General features: G+C 50.3%; 1 protein-coding gene across 3 annotated transcripts in view; it reads left to right on the top strand.

Moving 5' to 3' along the window:
- The window catches only part of LOC135973127 (uncharacterized), a 36,283-nt gene extending 14,050 nt beyond the window's left edge, over window positions 1-22,233 (top strand). The window contains exons 2-3 of one of the 3 annotated variants that reach the window (XR_010589820.1): window positions 200-469; window positions 21,664-22,233. Coding sequence is in view for 2 of the 3 variants with exons in the window: in XM_065554777.1 (XP_065410849.1) it covers window positions 20,095-20,671; window positions 21,664-22,139 (1,053 nt within the window). In the remaining variant the exon portion in view is untranslated. Of the gene's footprint in view, window positions 1-199; window positions 1,263-19,949; window positions 20,672-21,663 lie in introns of those variants that run through there. The other 2 variants (XM_065554777.1, XM_065554778.1) reach the window with 2 other exon arrangements.
- The last annotated feature ends 2,841 nt before the right edge of the window (window positions 22,234-25,074 follow it).

A 25,074-nucleotide genomic window follows, 5' to 3' on the forward strand; every position in this document is an offset into this window, starting at 1 on the left:
CGGCAAACAGCAGAGGCTAACAGCGGGAGTTTGCCTGGGAGTTCGCTTGGGGAGAGCGCACCGAGGCTTTCATCTGCAGGTTTCTCTGAGTAGTTCCTGCAACAGTTGAGGAAGCTCTTAAGAGGACGGTGATATGGAAGGTGAGCGATCAGCTGTTGTAACCTGCACAGGTTGTGCCATGTTTGTCTTTCTTCCACAGGACAGAAGCGACTTTGTCTGTACAAAGTGCAAGCTGGTCTCCATATTGGAAGAGAAGGTTCGAGGGCTGGAGAAACGAGTATCGATTCTGAGTTGCATAAGGGAAAATGAAGATTTCCTGGACAGACGTCAGGAGATGCTTCTACGGCCGCAATGTTCTGAAGATTCAGAGCAGGCGCAGCAGGGACAGAAGGATTGTGAGGAGGTTTGGCAGCATGTGACCTCCAGAAGGAGAAAGAGGAGCGTCCATGCACCAGCAATGGAAATACAGGTGAGCAATCGTTTCCATGTTCTCTCTACAGGTACTAATGCGGAGAGTGGACTAGATGACCCATCTGAGGGAAGGGAGCAGAAGGAGACTCCACCGATTGGAAGGCAAAAGATGCACTGTCCTAGGGATGGGGGTTCCACGACCACCACTCCCAAGAGGAGGAGGAGGGTGGTGGTGGTCGGGGACTCCCTCCTCAGGGGGACTGAGTCATCTATCTGCCGCCCCGACCGGGAAAACCGAGAGGTCTGCTGCTTGCCAGGAGCTAGGATACACGATGTGACGGAGAGACTGCCGAGACTCATCAAGCCCTCGGATCGCTACCCCTTCCTGCTTCTCCACGTGGGCACCAATGATACTGCCAAGAATGACCTTGAACGGATCACTGCAGACTACGTGGCTCTGGGAAGAAGGATAAAGGAGTTTGAGGCGCAAGTGGTGTTCTCGTCCATCCTCCCTGTGCAAGGAAAAGGCCGGGGTAGAGACCGTCGAATCGTGGAAGTCAACGAATGGCTACGCAGGTGGTGTCGGAGAGAAGGCTTTGGATTCTTCGACCATGGGATGGTGTTCCAAGAAGAAGGAGTGCTAGGCAGAGACGGGCTCCACCTAACGAAGAGAGGGAAGAGCATCTTCGCCAGCAGGCTGGCTAACCTAGTGAGGAGGGCTTTAAACTAGGTTCACCGGGGGAAGGAGACCAAAGCCCTGAGGTAAGTGGGGAAATGGGATCCTGGGAGGAAGCACAAGCAGGAGAGCACAAGAGGGGAGGACTCCTGTCTCATGCTGAGAAAGAGGGACTATCGATGAGTTATCTTAAGTGCCTATACACAAATGCAAGAAGCCTGGGAAACAAGCAGGGAGAACTGGAAGTCCTGGCACAGTCAGGGAACTATGATGTGATTGGAATAACAGAGACTTGGTGGGATAACTCACATGACTGGAGTACTGTCATGGATGGATATAAACTGTTCAGGAAGGACAGGCAGGGCAGAAAAGGTGGGGGAGTTGCGTTGTATGTAAGAGAGGAGTATGACTGCTCAGAGCTCCGGTATGAAACTGCAGAAAAACCTGAGAGTCTCTGGATAAAGTTGAGAAGTGTGAGCAACAAGGGTGATGTCGTGGTTGGAGTCTGCTATAGACCACCAGACCAGGGGGATGAGGTGGACGAGGCTTTCTTCTGGCAACTAGCAGAAGTTGCTAGATCGCAGGCCCTGGTTCTCATGGGAGACTTTAATCACCCTGATATCTGCTGGGAGAGCAATACAGCGGTGCACAGGCAATCCAGGAAATTTTTGGATAGTGTAGGGGACAATTTCCTGGTGCAAGTGCTGGAGGAACCAACTAGGGGCAAAGCTTTTCTTGACCTGCTACTCACAAACAGAGAAGAACTAGTAGGGGAAGCAAAAGTGGATGGGAACCTGGGAGGCAGTGACCATGAGATGGTCGAGTTCAGGATCCTGACACAAGGAAGAAAGGAGAGCAGCAGAATACGGACCCTGGACTTCAGAAAAGCAGACTTTGACTCCCTCAGGGAACAGATGGGCAGGATCCCCTGGGAGAATAACATGAAGGGCAAAGGGGTCCAGGAGAGCTGGCTGTATTTTAAAGAATCCTTATTGAGGTTGCAGGAACAAACCCTCCCGATGTGTAGAAAGAATAGTAAATATGGCAGGTGACCAGCTTGGCTAAACAGTGAAATCCTTGCTGATCTTAAACGCAAAAAAGAAGCTTACAAGAAGTGAAAGATTGGACAAATGACCAGGGAGGAGTATAAAAATATTGCTCAGGCTTGCAAGAGTGAAATCAGGAAGGCCAAATCACACTTGGAGTTGCAGTTAGCAAGAGATGTTAAGAGTAACAAGAAGGGTTTCTTCAGGTATGTTAGCAACAAGAAGAAAATCAAGGAAAGTGTGGGCCCCTTACTGAATGAGGGAGGCAACCTAGTGACCAAGGATGTGGAAAAAGCTAATGTACTCAATGATTTTTTTGCCTCTGTCTTCACGAACAAGGTCAGCTCCCAGACTGCTGCACTGGGCAGTACAGCATGGGGAGAAGGTGACCAACCCTCTGTGGAGAAAGAAGTGGTTCGGGACTATTTAGAAAAACTGGACGTGCACAAGTCCATGGGGCCGGATGCGCTGCATCCGAGGGTGCTAAAGGAGTTGGCGGGTGAGATTGCAGAGCCATTAGCCATTATTTTTGAAAACTCATGGCGATCGGGGGAGGTCCCAGATGACTGGAAAAAGGCTAATGTAGTGCCCATCTTTAAAAAAGGGAAGAAGGAGGATCCGGGGAACTACAGGCCAGTCAGCCTCACCTCAGTCCCTGGAAAAATCATGGAGCAGGTCCTCAAGGAATCAATTATGAAACATTTAGAGGAGAGGAAAGTGATCAGGAACAGTCAGCATGGATTCATGAAGGGGAAGTCGTGCCTGACTAACCTAATTGCCTTCTATGATGAGATAACTGGCTCTGTGGATGAGGGGAAAGCAGTGGATGTGTTATTCCTTGACTTTAGCAAAGCTTTTGATACGGTCTCCCACAGTATTCTTGCCGCCAAGTTAAAGAAGTATGGGCTGGATGAATGGACTGTAAGGTGGATAGAAAGCTGGCTAGATCGTCGGGCTCAACGGGTAGTGATCAATGGCTCCATGTCTAGTTGGCAGCCGGTTTCAAGTGGAGTGCCCCAAGGGTCGGTCCTGGGGCCGGTTTTGTTTAATATCTTTATTAATGATCTGGAGGATGGTGTGGACTGCACTCTCAGCAAGTTTGCAGATGACACTAAACTAGGAGGCGTGGTAGATACACTAGAGGGTAGGGATCGGATACAGAGGGACCTAGACAAATTAGAAGATTGGGCCGAAAAAAACCTGATGAGGTTCAACAAGGACAAGTGCAGAGTCCTGCACTTAGGACGGAAGAATCCCATGCACTGCTACAGACTAGGGACCGAATGGCTAGGTAGCAGTTCTGCAGAAAAGGACCTAGGGGTCACAGTGGACGAGAAGCTGGATATGAGTCAACAGTGTGCTCTTGTTGCCAAGAAGGCTAACAGCATTTTGGGCTGTATAAGTAGGGGCATTGCCAGCAGATTGAGGGACGTGATCGTTCCCCTTTATTCGACATTGGTGAGGCCTCATCTGGAATACTGTGTCCAGTTTTGGGCCCCACACTACAAGAAGGATGTGGAAAAATTGGAAAGAGTCCAGTGGAGGGCAACAAAAATGATTAGGGGTCTGGAGCACATGACTTATGAGGAGAGGCTGAGGGAACTGGGATTGTTTAGTCTCCAGAAGAGAAGAATGAGGGGGGATTTGATAGCAGCCTTCAACTACCTGAAGGGGGGTTCCAAAGAGGATGGAGCTCGGCTGTTCTCAGTGGTGGCAGACGACAGAACAAGGAGCAATGGTCTCAAGTTGCAGTGGGGGAGGTCCAGGTTGGATATCAGGAAAAACTATTTCACTAGGGGGGTGGTGAAACACTGGAATGCGTTACCTAGGGAGGTGGTGGAGTCTCCTTCCTTGGAGGTTTTTAAGGCCCGGCTTGACAAAGCCCTGGCTGGGATGATTTAGCTGGGAATTGGTCCTGCTTTGAGCAGGGGGTTGGACTAGATGACCTCTTGAGGTCCCTTCCAACTCTGATATTCTATGATTCTATGAAGGGGTCCAGCTATATTCACCTCTTGGATCAGATCCTGTGTTCCACTTAGGACTAAATCAAGAATTGCCTCTCCTCTTGTAGGTTCCAGGACTAGCTGCTCCAAGAAGCAGTGATTTAAGGTGTCAAGAAACTTTATCTCTGCATCCCATCCCGAGGTGACATGTTGAAATCCCCCATTATTATTGAGTTTTTTTATTTTAATAGCCTGTCTAATCTCCATGAGCATTTCACAGTCACTAGCACCATCCTGGTCAGGTGGTCGGTAATATATCCCTACTGCTATATTCTTAGAGCATGAAATTACTATCCGTGGAGATTCTGTGGTACAGTTTGGTTCATTTAAGATTGTTACCTCATTTGATTCTATGCTTTCTTTCATATGTAGTACTACTCCCTCACCAGCAGAGCCGTCCCTTGGGTACGGTGAATCAGGGCTACCACTCTGGGCCCTGCGCTTTGGGGGCCTCACGGGCCACCGGTGCAATTGGCCAGTGCCAGGCGTGGTTGGTCCCGGAAGTGACATGTCGGTCCCAGAAGTGACCAATTCATCACTTCCACTCTAGACCCCGCACCGCCCTAGGGACGGCCCTGCCCACCAGCACCACCTGTTCTGTCCTTCCGATATATTTTGTACCCCGGTATTACTGTGTCCCATTGATTTATCCTCATTTCACCAAGTTTCTGTGATGCTTATTATGTCAATATCCTCATTTAATACGAGATACTCTAGTTCACTCATCTTATTATTTAGACTTCTAGCATTGGTATATAAGCACTTTAAAAACTTGTCACTTTTTAGCTGGCTGCCTTACATGATGTAATTGAATGGGACTTTTTTGTTTTGTTTAATTCTTTCTCATCATATCCTACTGTTTTATTATCTCCCATCCTCTCCTCCTTACTAGGACATAGAGAATCTCCATTAATACATCCTCCCCTAAGGGATGTCTGTCTGAACCACATGCTCCTCTGCGCCTGTCTGCTTTCCCCCATCCCTTAGTTCCTACTCAGTCTGGATGGAAAGTGGGGCATCACCAGCAATGTGCCGAGAAACTCCAGAACTGACTATCGATACCATTGCGGGAGCCGTCCTTGGTACTGACCCACCGGTGTGCAACCTTGAACTGAAATCGGTACCGACCAGCATGCTCAGGTGTCCCAGATAGAGGAGGCACTTGAAGAGGGGATAGCTTTTCATGCCTCTTCCTCCTCTTCATGGAGGACGAGCTAATATTGAAGGGTTAATTCCCCTCCCCCCCCCCCCGACGATTTAAGGGCCCACCAGGACTTGCTAAAGCAGGTGGCATCCAATCTGGTTTGCAGGCGGAGGTAGTCGAGGAGCCATCCGAAGGCTTCTTGGACATTTTGACAGTGGCAGTGCCTGCAAAAGTCGCTCTGCCACTTCATGAGGCAGTTATGAAGCCCATCAAGATCCTGTGGCAGATACCAACCTTCCTCCCACCCACAGCCAAGAGAACGAGCGGAAATACTTTGTGCTGGCTCAAGGCTGTGAATTTTTATTTTCTCATCCTGCGCCTGGATCTCTCATGGTGGTGGCTGCCAATGAGAGGGACTGGCAGGGCCAGACAGGTCATGCACCAAGGGCGAACAAAAAAGTTGGACCTACTTGGCAGGAAAGCATATTCAGCTGGAGGGCTCCAACTTTGCATGGGACCGAGGGGAATCAGGGCTGAGGCAGGAGGTTAGGCCGCAGGGGGAAGGCTTTGGGGGGGAGGGGGAAGGGGGAGGCACTTACCTCAAGCGGCTCCCAGAAGATTCATAGAATCATAGAATATCAGGGTTGGAAGGGGCCTCAAGAGGTCATCTAGTCCAACCCCCTGCTCAAAGCAGGACCAATTCCCAACTAAATCATCCCAGCCAGGGCTTTGTCAAGTCGGGCCTTAAAAACCTCCAAGGAAGGAGACTCCACCACCTCCCTAGGTAACGCATTCCAGTGCTTCACCACCCTCCTAGTGAAATAGTGTTTCCTAATATCCAACCTGGACCTGCCCCACTGCAACTTGAGACCATTGCTCCTTGTTCTGTCATCTGCCACCACTGAGAACAGCCGAGCTCCATCCTCTTTGGAACCCCCCTTCAGGTAGTTGAAGGCTGCTATCAAATCCCCCCTCAGTCTTCTCTTCTGGAGACTAGACAATCCCAGTTCCCTCAGCCTCTCCTCATAAGTCATGTGCTCCAGACCCCTAATCATTTTTGTTGCCCTCCACTGGACTCTTTCCAATTTTTCCACATCCTTCTTGTAGTGTGGGGCCCAAAACTGGACACAGTATTCCAGATGAGGCCTCACCAATGTCGAATAAAGGGGAACGATCACGTTCCTCGATCTGCTGGCAATGCCCCTACTTATACAGCCCAAAATGCCGTTAGCCTTCTTGGCAACAAGAGCACACTGTTGACTCATATCCAGCTTCTCGTCCACTGTGACCCCCTAGGTCCTTTTCTGCAGAACTGCTACCTAGCCATTCAGTCCCTAGTCTGTAGCAGTGCATGGGATTCTTCCGTCCTAAGTGCAGGACTCTGCACTTGTCCTTGTTGAACCTCATCAGGTTTTTTTTGGCCCAATCCTCCAATTTGTCTAGGTCCCTCTATATCCGATCCCTACCCTCTAGTGTATCTACCACGCCTCCTAGTTTAGTGTCATCTGCAAACTTGCTGAGAGTGCAGTCCACACCATCCTCCAGATCATTAATAAAGATATTAAACAAAACCGGCCCCACGACTGACCCTTGGGGCACTCCGCTTGAAACCGGCTGCCAACTAGACATGGAGCCATTGATCACTACCCGTTGAGCCCGACGATCTAGCCAGCTTTCTATCCACCTTACAGTCCATTCATCCAGCCCATACTTCTTTAACTTGGCGGCAAGAATACTGTGGGAGACCATATCAAAAGCTTTGCTAAAGTCAAGGAATAACACATCCACTGCTTTCCCCTCAACCACTGAGCCAGTTATCTCATCATAGAAGGCAATTAGGTTAGTCAGGCATGACTTCCCCTTGGTGAATCCATGCTGACTGTTCCTGATCACTTTCCTCTCCTCTACGTGCTTCATAATTGATTACTTGAGGACCTGCTCCATGATTTTTCCAGGGACTGAGGTTGACTGGCCTCTAGTTCCCCGGATCCTCCTCCTTCACTTTTTTAAAGATGGGCACTACATTAGCCTTTTTCCAGTCATCTGGGAGCTCCCCCAGTCGCCATGAGTTTTCAAAAATAATGGCTAATGGCTCTGCAATCTCATCCGCCAACTCCTTTAGCACCCTCGATGCAGTGCATCCGGCCCCATGGACTTGTGCACGTCCAGTTTTTCTAAATAGTCCCGAACCACTTCTTTCTCCACAGAGGGCTGGTCACCTTCTCCCCATATTGTGCTGCCCAGTGCAGCAGTCTGGGAGCTGACCTTGTTCGTGAAGACAGAGGCAAAAAAAGCATTGAGTACATTAGCTTTTTCCACATCCTCGGTCACTAGGTTGCCTCCCTCATTCAGTAAGGGGCCCACACTTTCCTTGACTTTCTTCTTGTTGCTAACATACCTGAAGAAACCCTTCTTATTACTCTTAACATCTCTTGCTAGCTGCAACTCCAAGTGTGATTTGGCCTTCCTGATTTCACTCCTGCATGCCTGAGCAATATTTTTATACTCCTCCCTGGTCATTTGTCCAATCTTCCACTTCTTGTAAGCTTCTTTTTTGCGTTTAAGATCAGCAAGGATTTCACTGTTTAGCCAAGCTGGTCGCCTGCCATATTTACTATTCTTTCTACACAAGCAGCAAAACATGTCCCTTCTCTGGCTCCTACGCAGAGGCGTGGCCAAGCGGATCTGCACGCTGCCCTGTCTGCAGGTCTCAGTTCTCATGGACAATACATCAGCCATGTATTATATCAACAGACAAGGTGGGGCCTGTTCTTCCCCTCTTTGCCAGGAGGCAATTCAGCTATAGGAATTCTGCATCATTCGTGATCGAGCTAAAAGCTTATCTACCGAGAGTACAGAACCAGCTTACAGATCACCTGAGCAGGTTCTTCTCCACTCACCTCAAGTGGTCCCTTCACCCAGATATCGCATTAGACATTTTCCATAGATGGGGTGTTCCCCAGATAGATCTGTTTGCCACTCGCTCCAACAGGAAGTGTAGGGGGTAGGGTGACCAAACATCCCATTTTGGCCAGGACAGTCCCTTTTTTAAGCCATATCCTGGCTGTCCCGACTTCTTTGGCAAAAGTGGGCATTTGTCCTAATTGCTCTTACCAACTTGAGGTGCGGAGGAATGTGGGGGAGGGCAAGTGGCAACACCAGCTCCACAAGGGGTGGGGAGGCAGGGCTCAGGCGAACGGCAACTCCAGCCCTAGCCTCGCACAGGGAGGGGGGCTGGGCTTGGGTGAGTAGTTCAGGTCAGCCCCATGTATGGAGGGGGGCTCGGGCGAGTGGCTCAAGCCAGCTGGGGGTGGGGGAGCTCGGGCTACCCCCACACCGTGTCCTGTTTTCCCTTTGGGAAGTATGGTCACCCTACTGATGGGCCGCAGCCCAGAGTACATCACGGATGCCTTCCTGCTAACATTGTTGTCCCATCTATTTTATGTCTTTCCACCCATCCCACTGATTCACAAGGTGCTGACAAAGATCAGGCAGGACTGGGCCCGAGTCATCCTAATAGCTCCAGTGTGGTCCAGACAGCACTGGTACAACACACTTGTTCAACTATCAGTGGAGACCCTGGTCATACTCCTGCTTCACCCAGACCTGATGTCCCAGGACCACGGGTGTCTGCTCAACCTGAACCGTGGCTCCTTGCATCTGAAAGCATGGAATCTTCATGGCTAAATCTTGATGAGTGAGCGTGTTCTGAGCAGGTCTATAAAATCCTCCTGGGCAGCAGAAAACCCTCCACAAGGGCAACTTACTGAGCTAAATGGCGTCGTTTCTCCCTCTGGTCTTCCCAATGCGGAGTGCCTCCTTTGGAGGCTTTGTTACAGCTCATCTTGGACTACCTCCTATCTCTGAAAGAGCAGGGCCTGGCCCTCTCCTCGAATAAAGTCCACCTGGCAGCCATCTTGGCGTTCCACCTGAAATTAGGCAATAGATCGGTCTTCTCACATGAGACTGTAATCCGCTTCCTTAAAGGCCTGGAGAGGATATTCCTGCAGATAAGGAAACTCATACCCGCCATGGGATCTGAATCTTGTCCTTTCAAAATTGATGGGACTGCCCTTTGAGCCACTAGCAACGTGCTCACTGCTGCATCTTTCCTGGAAGGTAGCTTTCCTAGTGGCAATCACATTGGCCAGGAGAGTGTTGGAGATCCAAGCCCTCACTGTGGAACCTCGTTATACAATTTTCTTTAAGGACAATGTTCAGTTATGCCTACACCTGAGTTTCCTTCCCAAGGTGGTGTCCCAGTTTCACTGCAACTAATCCATTTTTCTACCAGGTTTTTACCCTAAGCCACATGCAAATGGAGAGGAAGAATGCCTGCACTCCTTGGACGTTAGACGAGTCCTGGCATTCTATGGTGAAAGGACCAAACCGTTCTGTAAGTCTCCGCAGCTCTTCACAGCGATAGCTCAGAGAATTTCATCGTGGATAACATCTTGTATCAGAGTGTGTTACAACCTCGTGGCTGTTCCCCCTCCGCCGCATCTCACCGCTCATTCAAGGAGGTTCCAAGCCTCATCAGCAGCCTTTCTGGCTCAGGTCCCTATTCAAGATACCTGTAGAGGGGCAACCTGGTGCTCAGTATATACATTTTCAACACACTATGCCATATGCACACATAAGCAAGAGATGATGCACAATTCGGCAGAGCGGTGCTACAGTCGGCTTGCCCATGAACTCCGAGCCCACCTCCAATACAACTGCTTGCAAGTCACTTAAATCGAACTAGACATGTGCAAGCACTTGAAGAAAAAATGGTTACTCACCTTTCTGTAACTCTTGTTTATCCAACTGACCTGGGGGACACCCAAAAGTTTCATATACCAGGGTGTTAAAATAAATGGAAGTGCTATTAACTCACATAGGGTTACATGGGGGAAACCTACATTTTGTTTTTATGCTCCTCTCTAAACATAATTAACTCATAGAACACAATGGGCTACAGGCACCAGCAAACAGGAGGCTGCCTTGTTTGTTAGCATTTCGTAAACACTTTGTACTTAGAGAGCGGGACAGAGAGGTTCCATCCAGATGTAATTCTAAGAAACTTTTGCAGACTGCCTGCAGTACTTTGATGATTTTGTTTAAATATTGCAGTTCTTATTCCTGGACTAATGAAGATTCCTTAGAGAATGTGTTTCTAAACTACAGAGGGTTCATCTGTTCTTGGTAAACACAGGTGGGGAAAACAAGGGCAACTTTTAACCTTGATTTGTATCCTTGATAAGGGAATGGAATGAGCACTTCCTGATTAAAGGGCCGTAGAGGTAACTAATGGTTGCTAACAATATATTCAAGGCATATTGTAACATGTAGAATCATAGAATATGAGGGTTGGAAGAGACCTCAGGAGGTCATCTAGTCCAGTCCCCTGTTCAAAGTAGGACCAACACCAACTAAATAATCCCAGCTAGGGCTTTCTCAAATTGGGCCTTAAAAACCTCTTAAGGATAGAGATTCCATCACCTCCCTAGGTAACCCATTCCAGTGCTTCTCCACCATCCTAGTGAAATAGTGTTTCCTAATATCCAACGTAGACCTCCCCCACTGCAACTTGAGACATTGCTTCTTGTTCTGTCATCTGCCACCACTGAGAACAGCCTAGCTCCATCCTCTTTGGAACCCCCCTTCAGGTAGTTGAAGGCTGCTATCAAATCCCCCCTCACTCTTCTCTTCTGCAGACTAAATAAGCCTAGTTCCCTCGGCCTCTCCTCATAAGTCATGTGCCCTAGCCCCCTAATCATTTTTGTTGCCCTCTGCTGGACTCTCTCCAATTTGTGCATCCCTTCTGTAGTGGAGGGACCAAAACTGGACACAGTACTCCAGGTGTGGACTCACCAGTGCCAAATAGAGGAGAATAATCACTTCCCTCGATCTGCTGGCAATGCTCCTACTAATACAGCCCAATATGCCGTTTGGCAACAAGGGCACACTGTTGACTCATATCCAGCTTCTCGTCCACTGTAAACCCTAGGTCGTTTTCTGCAGAAGTGCTGCCTAGCCATTCGGTCCCTAGTCTGTAGCAGTACATGGGATTCTTCCATCCTAAGTGCAGGACTCTGCACTTGTTCTCGTTGAACCTCATCAGATTTCTTTTGGCCCAATCCTTCAATTTGTCTAGGTCACTCTGGACCCTATCCCTACCCTCCAGCGTATCTAAATCTCCCCCCAGCTTAGTGTCATCTGCGAACTTGCTGAGGGTGCAATTCATCCCATCATCCAGATCATTAATAAAGATGTTGAACAAAACCAGCCCCAGGACTGACCCTTGGGCACTGCGCTTGATGCCGGCTGCCAACTAGACATCGAGCCGTTGATCACTACACATTGAGCCTGACAATCTAGCCAGCTTTCTAGCCACCTTATAGTCCATTCATCCAATCTATACTTCTTTAACTTGCTGGCAAGAATACGGTGGGAGACCGTATCATAAGCTTTGCTAAAGTCAAGATATATCACATCCATTGCTTTCCCCATATCCACAGAGCCAATTATCTCATCATAGAAGGCAATCAGGTTGGTCAGGCATGATGACTTGCCCTTGGTGAATCCATGTTGATTGTTCCTGATCACTTCCTCTCCTCCAAGTGCTTCAAAATGGATTCCTTGAGGACCTGTTCCATGATTTTGTCAGGGACTGAACAGTAGCGTAGCTGGGGGGGGGAACGGGGCAGTGGCCGCTCTCCCATTGAGCACAAGTGGCGCCTTTTCAATTTCTTGGCGCCTTTTTAATTTTTACTCACCTGGCGGCGCTTCAGGTCTTCGGCAGCACTTCAGCGGGGGGTCCTTCACTCGCTCCGGGTGTGTTCGGCGGCACCAAAGGACCTGCCGCTGAAATGCTGCCGAAGACCTGCGGAGTGAGTGAAGGACCCACCGCCGAAGTGCCGCCGAAGACCCAGAGCGCCGTCCCATCAGTAAAAGCGCCACTGGGTGAGTAAAAGCACCGCAGCGGGTGGCGCCATTTTTTGTGATCGCCTCCCGTGTTGGTTCCACCTGGCTACGTCACTGGGACTGAAGTGAGGCTGTAGTTCCCCAGGTTCTCTTTCTTCCCTTTTTAAAATATATTTGCCTTTTTCCAATTGTCTAGGAACGCCCCCGATCACGAATTTTCAAAGATAATGGCCAATGGCTCTGCAATCACATCAGCCAACTCCCTCAGCACCCTTGGATGCATTAGATCTGGACCCATGGACTTGTGCATGTCCAGCTTTTCTAAATAGTCTTTAGCCTGTTCTTTCACCACAGAGCTGCTCACCTCCTCTCCATACTGTGTTGCCCAGTGTAGCAGTCTGGGAGCTGACCTTGTCTGTGAAGACTGAGGCAAAAAAAGCATTGAGTACTTCAGCTTTTTCCACATCATGTGTCACTAGGTTGCCTCCCCCATACAGTAAGGGTCCCACACTTTTCCTGACCACCTTCTTGTTGCTAACATACCTGTAGAAACCCTTCACATCCCTTGCTAGCTGCAAATCCAATTGTGCCTTGGCCTTCCTGATTACATCCCTGAATACTCGAGCAATATTTTTATACTCCTCCCTAGTCATCTATCCAGATTTCCACGTCTTGTAAGCTTTCTTTTTGAGTTTAAGATCACCAAAGATTTCACTGTTAAGCCAAGCTGGTTGCCTGCCATATTTGCTATTCTTTCTGCACTTCGGGATGTTTGTTTCTGTGCCCTCAAAAAGGCTTCTTTAAAATACAGCCAGCTCTCCTGGACTCCTTTCCCTCTCATATGAGCCTCCCAGGGGATCCTGCCCATCAGTTCCCTAAGGGAGTCAAAGTCTGCTTTTCTCAAGTCCAGGGTCCGTATTTTGCTACCCTCCTTTCTTCCTTTTGTCAGGATTCTGAACTCAACCATCTCATGGTCACTGCTGCCTAGGTTGCCACCCACTTCTAATTTCCCTACCATTTTTTCCCTGTTTGTAAGCAGCAGGTCAAGAGGAGTACGGCTCCTAGTTGGTTCCTCCAGCACTTGTACCAGGAAGTTGTCCCCAACACTCTCCAAAAACTTCCTGGATTGTCTGTGCATTACTATGCCCAAATAAATCTGTTAGTCTTTAAGGTGCCACCAGACTCCTTGTTGTTTTTGTAGATACAGACTAACACGGCTACCCCCTGATACTTGTGCATTACTATAGTGCTCTCTCAGCAGATGTCAGGGTGATTGAAGTCTCCCATTAGAACCAGGGCCTGTAATCTAGAAACTTCAGTTAGTTGTCCAAAGAAAGCCTCGTCTACCTCATCCTTCTGATCCGGTTGTCTATAGCACACGCTCACCACGCCATCCCCCTTGTTGCTCTCGCCTCTAAACTTAACCCAAAGACTCTCAAAAGGTTTTCTCCAGTTTCATACTGGAGCTCTGAGCAATCAGACCGCTCTCTTACATACAATGCAACTCCTCCACCTTTCCTCCCATACCTGTCCTTCCTGAACAGTTTATATCCATCCATGACAGTGCTCCAGTCATGTGAACTGCCCCACCAAGTTTCTGTTATTCCAGTCACGTCATAGTTCCTTGATTGTGCCAGGACTTCCAATTCTTCCTGCTTGTTTCCCAGGCTTCTTGCATTCATGTACATGCACCTAAGATAACTAGCTGATTGCCCTACTTTCTCAGTATGAATTAGGCAGCTTCCCATCATGTACCCTCCTTGCGTTTCCTCCCAGTATCCTACTTCCCCACTTACCTCTGGGCTTAGGTCACCATCGCCCAGTGAACCTAGTTTAAAGCCCTCCTCACTAGGTTACCAAGCCTTAGGGTGACCAGATCAGCGCTATAAAATATCGGGACACGAAGGGGGCGAGCAAAAAAAAGGGGTGGGGCAGAGAAAAAAAAAAGGGAGTTTCAAAGGGGCCGGGGGCATTAGCAGGCCCCGGCCGCGCACGCTGCCCCCCCCCCCGCGGAGCCTCCTGCCCCCCGGCCCGCCACGGGCATATGCGGCGCGCAGTGGGTCCGGGTGGGGGCAGTGCGGAGCGGGCGGGGGCCGGGTCGGCAGCGCGGGCTGAATCCCCACTGCTGCCGGGGAGCCTCCCTCCCGCTCACGGCTGTGGCTCCTTCCCGGCAGGACGCGCCTCCCGCCGCCCCGGCCACATGTGGCGCAAGTCCCCCACGCCTAGTCTCCCTCCCGCTGGGAAAGAGCTGCTGGACGCGCGCCGCATGTGCCCGGGGCGGGCCGGGGGGCGCGTCCCAGGAAGGAGCCGCAGCCACAAGCGGGTGGGAGAGGTGCGGGGCTCCCCGGCGGCAGCGGGGATTCAGCCCACGCCCCCGCACCGCCCACCCGGCCCCTGCCCACTCCGCACTGCCCCTGCTCAGACCCACTGCGCTGCCTCCAAGCTGCGCTCCCGGCCCCGGCCCCCATGTGCAGCGGCCCGGGCAGGAGCCCTCTGGCGCGGCAGGGGGCTCAGAGCTGAGCCCCTGTCTCCCTCCCTTGCCAGCCCCCCCTTTGCCCGCCCGGTGCCTAGGTGCCGGAGCTGACTCTCCAGGATCCAGGCACTGCTGCCACCCCCTCCCTCCAGGCTTGCGCTGCCATGCAGCTGCAAGCCTGGGAGGGAGGAGGAATGCCGCATGGTTGGGGAAGAGGCGGGGCCTGGGCGGGGATTTGGGGAAGGAGCCAATGGATGAAGGAGGGGGCGGAGCCGGGTGAGAGTCCCTCTGGGAGGGCAAAATTTCTGGTTTGTCCAGTGTCCCGACCAAACATTGGTCGGGACGCGGGACAAAGAAGCAAATATCGTGACAGTCCTGATAAAATCAGGACGTCTGGTCACCCTACCAAGCTTGCCTGTGAAGATGCTTTTCCCTCTCTTTGTCAGGTATATCCCTTACAGTCCACAACTTCCTGTCTCTGCTGTGCTTGGCAAGAATACACTCAACAACCTAGTGCACAACCAAACAATTTTAACAACACCATAGATTCATAGATTCATAGATTCTAGGACTGGAAGGGACCTCGAGAGGTCATCGAGTCCAGTCCCCTGCCCGCATGGCAGGACCAAATACCGTCTAGACCATCCCTGATAGACATTTATCTAACCTACTCTTAAATATCTCCAGAGATGGAGATTCCACAACCTCCCTAGGCAATTTATTCCAGTGTTTAACCACCCTGACAGGAACTTTTTCCTAATGTCCAACCTAGACCTCCCTTGCTGCAGTTTAAACCCATTGCTTCTGGTTCTATCCTTAGAGGCTAAGGTGAACAAGTTTTCTCCCTCCTCCTTATGACACCCTTTTAAATACCTGAAAACTGCTATCATGTCCCCTCTCAGTCTTCTCTTTTCCAAACTAAACAAACCCAATTCTTTCAGCCTTCCTTCATAGGTCATGTTCTCAAGACCTTTAATCATTCTTGTTGCTCTTCTCTGGACCCTTTCCAATTTCTCCACATCTTTTTTAAAATGCGGTGCCCAGAACTGGACACAATACTCCAGCTGAGGCCTAACCAGAGCAGAGTAGAGCGGAAGAATGACTTCTCGTGTCTTGCTCACAACACACCTGTTAATACATCCCAGAATCATGTTTGCTTTTTTTGCAACAGCATCACACTGTTGACTCATATTTAGCTTGTGGTCCACTATAACCCCTAGATCCCTTTCTGCCGTACTCCTTCCTAGACAGTCTTTTCCCATTCTGTATGTGTGAAACTGATTTTTCCTTCCTAAGTAGAGCACTTTGCATTTGTCTTTGTTAAACTTCATCCTGTTTACCTCAGCCCATTTCTCCAATTTGTCCAGATCATTTTGAATTATGACCCTGTCCTCCAAAGCAGTTGCAATCCCTCCCAGTTTGGTATCATCCGCAAACTTAATAAGCATACTTTCTATGCCAATATCTAAGTCGTTGATGAAGATATTGAACAGCTCCGGTCCCAAAACAGACCCCTGCGGTACCCCACTCGTTATGCCTTTCCAGCAGGATTGGGAACCATTAATAACAACTCTCTGAGTACGGTTATCCAGCCAGTTATGCACCCACCTTATAGTAGCCCCATCTAAATTGTATTTGCCTAGTTTATCGATAAGAATATCATGCGAGACTGTATCAAATGCCTTACTAAAGTCTAGGTATACCACATCCACAGCTTCACCCTTATCCACAAGGCTCGTTATCCTATCAAAGAAAGCTATCAGATTGGTTTGACATGATTTGTTCTTCACAAATCCATGCTGGCTGTTCCCTATCACCTTACCACCTTCCAAGTGTTTGCAGATGATTTCCTTAATTACTTGCTCCATTATCTTCCCTGGCACAGAAGTTAAACTAACTGGTCTGTAGTTTCCTGGGTTGTTTTTATTTCCCTTTTTATAGATGGGCACTATATTTGCCCTTTTCCAGTCTTCTGGAATCTCTCCCATCTCCCATGATTTTCCAAAGATAATAGCTAGAGGCTCAGATACCTCCTCTATTAGCTCCTTGAGTATTCTAGGATGCATTTCATCAGGCCCTGGTGACTTGCAGGCATTTAACTTTTCTAAGTGATTTTTAACTTGTTCTTTTTTTATTTTATCTGCTAAACCTACCCCCTTCCCATTAGCATTCACTATGTTAGGCATTCCTTCAGACTTCTCGGTGGAGACCGAAACAAAGAAGTCATTAAGCATCTCTGCCATTTCCAAGTTTCCTGTTACTGTTTCTCCCTCTTCACTAAGCAGTGGGCCTACCCTGTCTTTGGTCTTCCTCTTGCTTCTAATGTATTGATAAAAAGTCTTCTTGTTTCCCTTTATTCCCGTAGCTAGTTTGAGCTCATTTTGTGCCTTTGCCTTTCTAATCTTGCCCCTGCATTCCTGTGTTGTTTGCCTATATTCATCCTTTGTAATCTGTCCCAGTTTCCATTTTTTATATGACTCCTTTTTATTTTTTAGATCATGCAAGATCTCATGGTTAAGCCAAGGTGGTCTTTTGCCACATTTTCTATCTTTCCTAACCAGCAGAATAGCTTGCTTTTGGGCTCTTAATAGTGTCCCTTTGAAAAACTGCCAACTCTCCTCAGTTGTTTTTCCCCTCAGTCTTGATTTCCATGGGACCTTACCTATCAGCTCTCTGAGCTTACCAAAATCTGCCTTCCTGAAATCCATTGTCTCTGTTTTGCTGTTCTCCCTTCTACCCTTCCTTAGAATTGCAAACTCTATGATTTCATGATCACTTTCACCCAGGCTGCCTTCTACTTTCAAATTCTCAACGAGTTCCTCCCTATTTGTTAAAATCAAGTCTAGAACAGCTTCCCCCCTAGTAGCTTTTTCAACCTTCTGAAATAAAAAGTTGTCTCCAATGCAGTCCAAGAATTTGTTGGATAGTCTGTGCCCCGCTGTGTTATTTTCCCAACATATATCCGGATAGTTGAAGTCCCCCATCACCACCAAATCTTGGGCTTTGGATGATTGTTAGTTGCTTAAAAAAAGCCTCATCCACCTCTTCCACCTGGTTAGGTGGCCTGTAGTAGACTCCTAGCATGACATCTCCCTTGTTTTTTACCCCTTTTAGCCTAACCCAGAGACTCTCAACACTTCCGTCTCCTATGTCCATCTCTACCTCAGTCCAAGTGTGTACATTTTTAATATATAAGGCAACACCTCCTCCCTTTTTCCCCTGTCTATCCTTCCTGAGCAAGCTGTACCCATCCACACCAACATTCCAATCATGTGTATTATCCCACCAAGTTTCAGTGATGCCAACAATCTCATAGTTGTATTTATTTATTAGCACTTCCAGTTCTTCCTGCTTATTGCCCATACTTCTCGCATTTGTATATAGGCATCTAAGATACTGGTTTGATCTTTCCTCCCAGTTTTGTCCTGACCCTCCTTTCTCTCTGCCAATATAGCCCACACTCCCTCTCGTTTCCGACCCATCTCCCCGGTCTCCATGTTCCCCACTTACCTGTGGGCTTTGCTCACCTGTCCCCGTCGAACCTAGTTTAAAGCCCTCCTCACTAGGTTAGCCAGTCTGTGTCCAAATAGGGTCTTTCCTCTCCTCGAAAGGTGAACGCCATCTCTGCCTAGCAGTCCTTCCTCGAATAGCATCCCGTGGTCTAGGAAGCCAAAGCCCTCCTGGCGACACCATCTTCGCAGCCAGGCATTCACCTCCATGATGCATCTGTCTCTGCCCGGGCCCCTACCTTTGACAGGAAGAATTGAAGAGAATACCACCTGCGCTCCAAACTCCTTCACCCGTACTCTCAGAGCCCTGTAGTCACTCTTGATCCGCTCAGTGTCACACCGCGCAGTATCATTTGTGCCCACATGGATGAGTAGCATGGGGTAGTAGTCAGAGGGCTGGATAATCCTCGACAATGCCTCCGTAACGTCTCGGATACGGGCTCCCGGCAGGCAGCATACCTCCCGAGATGAAATGTCAGGGCGACAGATGGGCGCCTCCGTCCCCCTCAGCAGAGAGTCTCCGACCACCACTACCCTACGTTTCCTATTCGCAGTGGTGGCAGCAGACCTCCCAGCCTTAGGGGTACGAGGCTTCTCCTCCTTTACTGTAGGGAGTGATTCCTTCTTTCCTGTATCAAGAAGAGCATAACGGTTACCTATTACCACGGCAGGAGGGTTCGGAGCAGGGGTGGAGCACTGCCTGCTGCCAGAAGTAACCAGCTGCCAGTGTCCACCCTGAGCCATCTCCTCCTCCACCAGTGGTGTATCAGCAGTCCTGCGTACTGGGACAGCTACCTCAGCTGTCTCCACATGGACACTGTCGAGGAATTGTTTGTGGATTCGGATGCTCCTCAACCTAGCCACCTCCTCCTGTAGCTCTTCCACCTGCTGCCTGAGAGATTCCACCAGCAGGCACCTCTCACATTGGATGGTCCCCCCAGCCTGGATATCAGTAAGTGGAAATTGCAAGTTATAGTCTCTCCAAAACCACACTAGGATCTGGGTAGAAGCATCCATGCTCAGGCGCTCTGTCTGGCTACAGGCACAGGTGGAGGAGACAGAAGCAGTGCTGGCACAGGTGTTGCGGGTCTTCCTAACCATCGTAAGCCTCCCTCTGTCAAACTCCCGTCTGCAGCCCCCTGTCCGCTGAAAGGGTTGTTTAAGCAAGAAGTTTTGAATGTAGTTGGTTTATAAGTATTAAGGGGAATAAAGGGAAAACAGATAGAACCAGCAAGGGACCCTCGCCCCCTTCCTGCTCCCTTCCAAACTCCCTTGCGAAACTCCCTGTTAGCAGCCCCTGGTCGCAAAAGCTCCCTGGTCGCTTGTGCGCTGCTTTATAAAGCCCTGGCCTGTATGAATGCCCCGCCCACTGATTAAGGCTCAGCCACTTACCAGAGGCTTCTAGCTTTCAAACCTTCCTTTGAAGCTCACCATTACCCAAGGCAGGGGGAAAGACCACAAAAAATATACAACCAGTGTGCTTGGTGAAGCGAAGTGCAAAAAGCCCGGATAGTGCAAAACAGCTAAGGCCTGGTCTACACTAGGCGTTTATGTCGAAGTTAGCGCCGTTGCATCGAATTAACCCTGCACCCGTCCACACTGCGATGCTATTTAGTTCGACATAGAGGTCTCTTTAATTCGACTTCTGTACTCCTCCCCGACGAGGGGAGTAGCGCTAAATTCGACATGGCCATGTCGAATTAGGCTAGGTGTGGATGGAAATCGACGCTAATAGCTCCGGGAGCTATCCCACAGTGCACCACTCTGTTGACGCTCTGGACAGCAGTGCGAGCTCGGATGCTCTGACCAGCCACACAGGAAAAGCCCCGGGAAAATTTGAATTGGAATTCCTTTTCCTGTCTGGCCAGTTTGAATCTCATTTCCTGTCTGGACATCGTGGCGAGCACAGCAGCACTGGCAACGATGCAGAGCTCTCCAGCAGTGATGGCCGTGCAGTCTGTGAATAGAAAGAGAGCCCCAGCATGGACTGATCGTGAAGTCTTGGATCTCATCGCTGTGTGGGGCGATGAGTCCGTGCTTTCCGAGCTGCGATCCAAAAGAAGGAATGCAAAGATCTACGAGAAGATCTCTAATGACATGGCAGAGAGAGGATACAGCCGGGATGCAACGCAGTGCCGCGTGAAAATCAAGGAGCTGAGACAAGGCTACCAGAAGACCAAAGAGGCAAACGGACGCTCCGGATCCCATCCCCAGACATCCCGTTTCTACGAGGCACTGCATTCCATCCTCGGTGCGGCCGCCACCACTACCCCACCAGTGACCGTGGACTCTGAGGATGGGATACTGTCCACGGCCGGTTCCTCGGACATGTTAGGGGACGGGGAAGATGAGGAAGGAGATGAGGAGGGCGAGGCAGTCGGCAGCTCTCACAACGCTGATTTCCCCGACAGCCAGGATCTCTTCATCACCCTTACAGAGATCCCCTACGAAGCGTCCCCAGCCGTTACCCCGGACACAGAATCTGGTGAAGGATCAGCCAGTAAGTGTTGTAAACATCTAAACATTTATTTTTAACAAAACAGGAATATTAACAATTAAAAGAATGGGTTGTTCATGATTAGTGTGCCCTAGGCGCTTAACGGTTTAGTAATGGGCAGTGCAAGTTTTGAAAAGAAATCTAGCAATGTCCGGTTTTCAGTGATTGTCCTGCACAAGCCGCTCTACTGTTTATTCCCTGCTACTGCAGCTACAGTAAAATGCGGTCAATATGTCCGGGGATAGAGCAGTAATCCTCCTGGGACATCTCGATGAAGCTCTCCTGGAGGTAATTTGAAAGCCGTTGCATGTGGTTCCTGGGGAGAGCGGCCTTATTGGGTCCTCCGAAGTACGACACGTTGCCGCGCCACGAGATTATCAAGTACTCGGGAATCATTGCTCTGCACAGCAGGGTGGCATACGGCCCTGGTCTTTGGAGGCTTTCCCGGAGCATTCTCTCTTTGTCGCTCTCGGAGATCCTCATCAGGGTGATGTCGGCCATGGTGACCTGCTTTTAATTAGGTAGGGGAATGTTAGTGTTGGGACTGCTTTCCCGTTCCTTTACAGAACTGTAACCGCTGGTTTGCAGCCACGCGGTGGAGGCGGGAGAGGGGCAGCCGAAAGGGATCGTTCCCGGGGACAGCCGCGAGGGGGTGGGACAGGGGCAGAGTTCCCGCTTGCCGGATTGCTGGCAGCAGGGACTGACATTGCTTTAAATGTGAAATGAGGCCAGTGGTAATATAAAAGTTTTAAACTGCCACAAGTGTACGGCTTACCATGTCTGCCTGCAACAGAAATTCCGTTGTGCTGCCTCGCTTCTCAAATGTGCTGTTCAAGACCCCAGGCACTGAATGCGAAGGCCGAGAATTCGACCTTGTGCTGAGTGCGCATGTGAAAGGTGCTATGCATGGTCTTGTCCACAGAGAAAGACTGTTCTTTGTTCACAACTACATTTATCTTTCTGAGGAATTCACTCCCTTTTTCCCATTTCCACAGCCCCGTCTGCGACTGTCTCACAACCTAGCCTGGAATCACACTCCCAGAGGCTAGCGCGGATTAGGCGTAGGAAGAAGAGGACACGGGAGGACATGTTCTCTGAGCTTATGGCCTGTTCCCAAGCCCAGGCAGCACAGCAGACCCAGTGGCGGGAGAACTTGACCCGAATGCACCAAGCCAACATGGATCGGGAGGAGAGGTGGCGGCAGGAAGACCAGCAGGCGACTCAAACGCTGCTTGGACTACTGAGGGAGCAAACGGACACGCTCCGGCGCCTTGTGGATGTTCTGCAGGAACGGAGGCAGGAGGACAGAGCCCCGCTGCAGTCCATCTCTAACCGCCCTCCCCCGCCACCAAGTCCCATACCCACCTCACCCAAAGTGCAAAGAAGGAGAGGCGGCAGAGTCCCTGCTAAGTCTCACTCCACCCCTGCAGAGAGCTCTAGTAGCAGAAGGCTCTCATTTCCCAAAATTTGAAAAGTTCTTTCCTTCCCGCCTGACACAAGCCCACGTCCAAGTTTCACCTCCCAATGCCATGTGTAGTTGATAATAAAAAATTCGTTTCTGTTAACTACTGTTTCAATCATGTTCTTTTGGAGGAAGAGGGGAAAGGGGGTTGGTAATTGGACAGGACAGTCTCCTTTGGCAGGGTACATAGTCGGGGGCAGGCACAGCAGCAGGGCACATACACAGTGCAGTGATGCAGTGACTAGTTACCCCGGTTAGTCTGGGAGGTTGTTTTCATGTTATGTTGGGGGGGGGGGGTTGCTCTGTGACTTTGTGGCGGGGGAGGGCAGTTACAGATCTTAAGCGCCGGTCCTTAGGCAGGATCACAGAGCCACACAGCATGGGATCTGTAACCGTCCTCCCCCTGCCACAAAGTCACATAGACCCCCCATACACACAGTCCCGATCAGGAGGGGTGACAGGCTCCGTTGAAACAAGCATCCCACCGCAGCGGAGCCTGTCAATCCTTGAGTTTAGAAGCTGCATTCGCGTCACAACACTACACCCGCTCCGCACCACAGTCTGCGTCCCAGTTTTAAAAAATTCCCGCGAAAACAGTATTAAAGAAAACGGTGTGCTTTAACAAAGTAGAACTATTTTTATTTCGACACGTGTGTTGGAGGGGGGGTAAAGGGGGTATGTAACTGGAGAGGATAGTCAACATTAACTGGGTAAAGAAACGGGGGCAGGTTTAGCTTCTCAGTACACAAACTGTAAAGTCACAGGTTACCCTGCTCACTCAGGAACTTTGCTTTCAAAGCCTCCCGGATGCACAGCGCTTCCCGCTGGTCTCTTCTAATCGCCCGGCTGTCTGGCTGTGAGTAATCACCAGCCAGGCTATTTTCCTCAACCTCCCACCCCGCCATAAAGGTCTCCCCCTTGCTCTCACAGAGATTGTGGAGCACACAGCAAGCTGCTATAACAATGGGGATATTGGTTTCGCTGAGATCACAGCGAGTCAGTAAGCTTCTCCATCTCCCCTTGAGACGGCCAAAAGCACACTCCACCACCATTCTGCACTTGCTCAGCCGGTAGTTGAAGAGTTCTTTTTCAGTGTCCAGGGCGCCAGTATAGGGCTTCATGAGCCAGGGCATTAGTGGGTAGGCTGGGTCCCCGAGGATGACTATAGGCATCTCCACATCCCCAACAGTTATTTTGTGGTCCGGGAAGTAAATACCTTGTTGCAGCCGTCTAAACAGACCAGAGTTCCTGAAAACACGAGCGTCATGAACCTTGCCCGGCCATCCCACGTAGATGTTGGTAAAACGTCCCCTGTGGTCCACCAGTGCTTGCAGCACCATGGAAAAGTAGCCCTTTCGGTTAATGTACTGGGTGGCCTGGTGGTCCGGTGCCAGGATAGGGATGTGAGTTCCATCTATGGCCCCACCGCAGTTTGGGAATCCCATCGCTGCGAAGCCATCTATGATCACCTCCACGTTTCCCAGGGTCACTACCTTTGGCAGCAGTACATCAACGATTGCCTTCGCTACTTGCATCACAACAACCCCCACGGTAGATTTGCCCACCCCAAACTGGTTCGCGACTGACCGGTAGCTGTCTGGCGTTGCAAGCTTCCAGAGGGCTATGGCCACTCGCTTCTGTACACTCAGTGCAGCTCGCAGCCGGGTGTCACTGCGCTTCAGGGCAGGGGACAGCAACTCACAAAGTTCCAGGAAAGTTCCCTTCCGCATGCGAAAGTTTTGCAGCCACTGGGATTCATCCCAGACCTGCAGCACTATGCGGTCCTACCACTCAGTGCTTGTTTCCCGTGCCCAGAATCGCCGTTCCACGGCATCAACATGACCCATTGCCACTGTGATGTCCTCGGCGCTGGGTCCCCTGCTTTCTGACAGGTCTGTGCTACTCTCAGACTTCAGGACATCACCGCGGTGCCGTAGCCTCCTCGCCTGACTTTTCTGCATCTGCCTCAGGGAAACCTTTATGATAAGCTGCGAGGCGTTGAGAGCGGCCACAACTGCAGCGATGGTCGCAGCGGGCTCCATGCTCGGAGTACAGTGGCGTCCGCGCTGTCAATGACTGGAAAAGCGCGCGAACTGATTTCCCGCCGGCACTTTCAGGGAGGGAGGGCGGGAGTGATGGACGGATGACGACAGTTTCCCAAAAGCACCCTCGACTCATTTTGTTACCCAGAAGGCATTGCCGGCTACACCCAGAATTCCAATGGGCAGAGGGGACTGCGGGAACTGTGGGATAGCTGACCACAGTGCACCGCTTCGAATGTCGACGCTTTCACCGTTAGTGTGGACGCACAAAGTCGAATTACTGTCCTTAGTGTGGACACACACATTCGACTTTGCAATATCGATTCCAAAAATTCGATGCAAGTAAAATCGAACTACTCTCGTAGTGTAGACAAGGCCTAAATGTCAAAGTGCTTCTAAAGCCACTGTTAGTGGTTGTGAGAACAGCTGTTTGGAATGCTGCCCTGCTTTGCTTTCCCCCTAGCACGATGCCTTGCCTGCCTTGCACAAAGCATGGGTCTGGAGTGCCCTGACAGCATCTGGCCATTCTAACAGAGTCATCAATGTTCTCTGAGGCCTGTACTGGCTGCAGCATGTGCCTCCATGGAGGAGAGTCACTGGTAGTTTGCACTGGTGCATGCACCTGCAGAATCACACACACACTGCAGCCAGGGCCGCCTGGGGAGTGGGGGGGGGGGGGGGCAGGTGGGGCAATTTGCCCCGGGCCCCGCAGGGGCCCCCACGAGAATATAGTATTCTATAGTATTGCAACTTTTTTTTAATGGAAGGGGCCCCTGAAATTGCTTTGCCCCAGGCCCCCTGAATCCTCTGGGTGGCCCTGACTGCAGCTGGCACTGGCATTGATGCTGCAGCTGTCATAGGACATGCTTTGGAGCTGGAAGATGCACCCCCTGCTAGCCCAC

The sequence above is a fragment of the Chrysemys picta genome, chromosome 8 (genome assembly GCF_011386835.1).
Source record: "Chrysemys picta bellii isolate R12L10 chromosome 8, ASM1138683v2, whole genome shotgun sequence".
Taxonomy (NCBI): domain Eukaryota; kingdom Metazoa; phylum Chordata; order Testudines; family Emydidae; genus Chrysemys; species Chrysemys picta.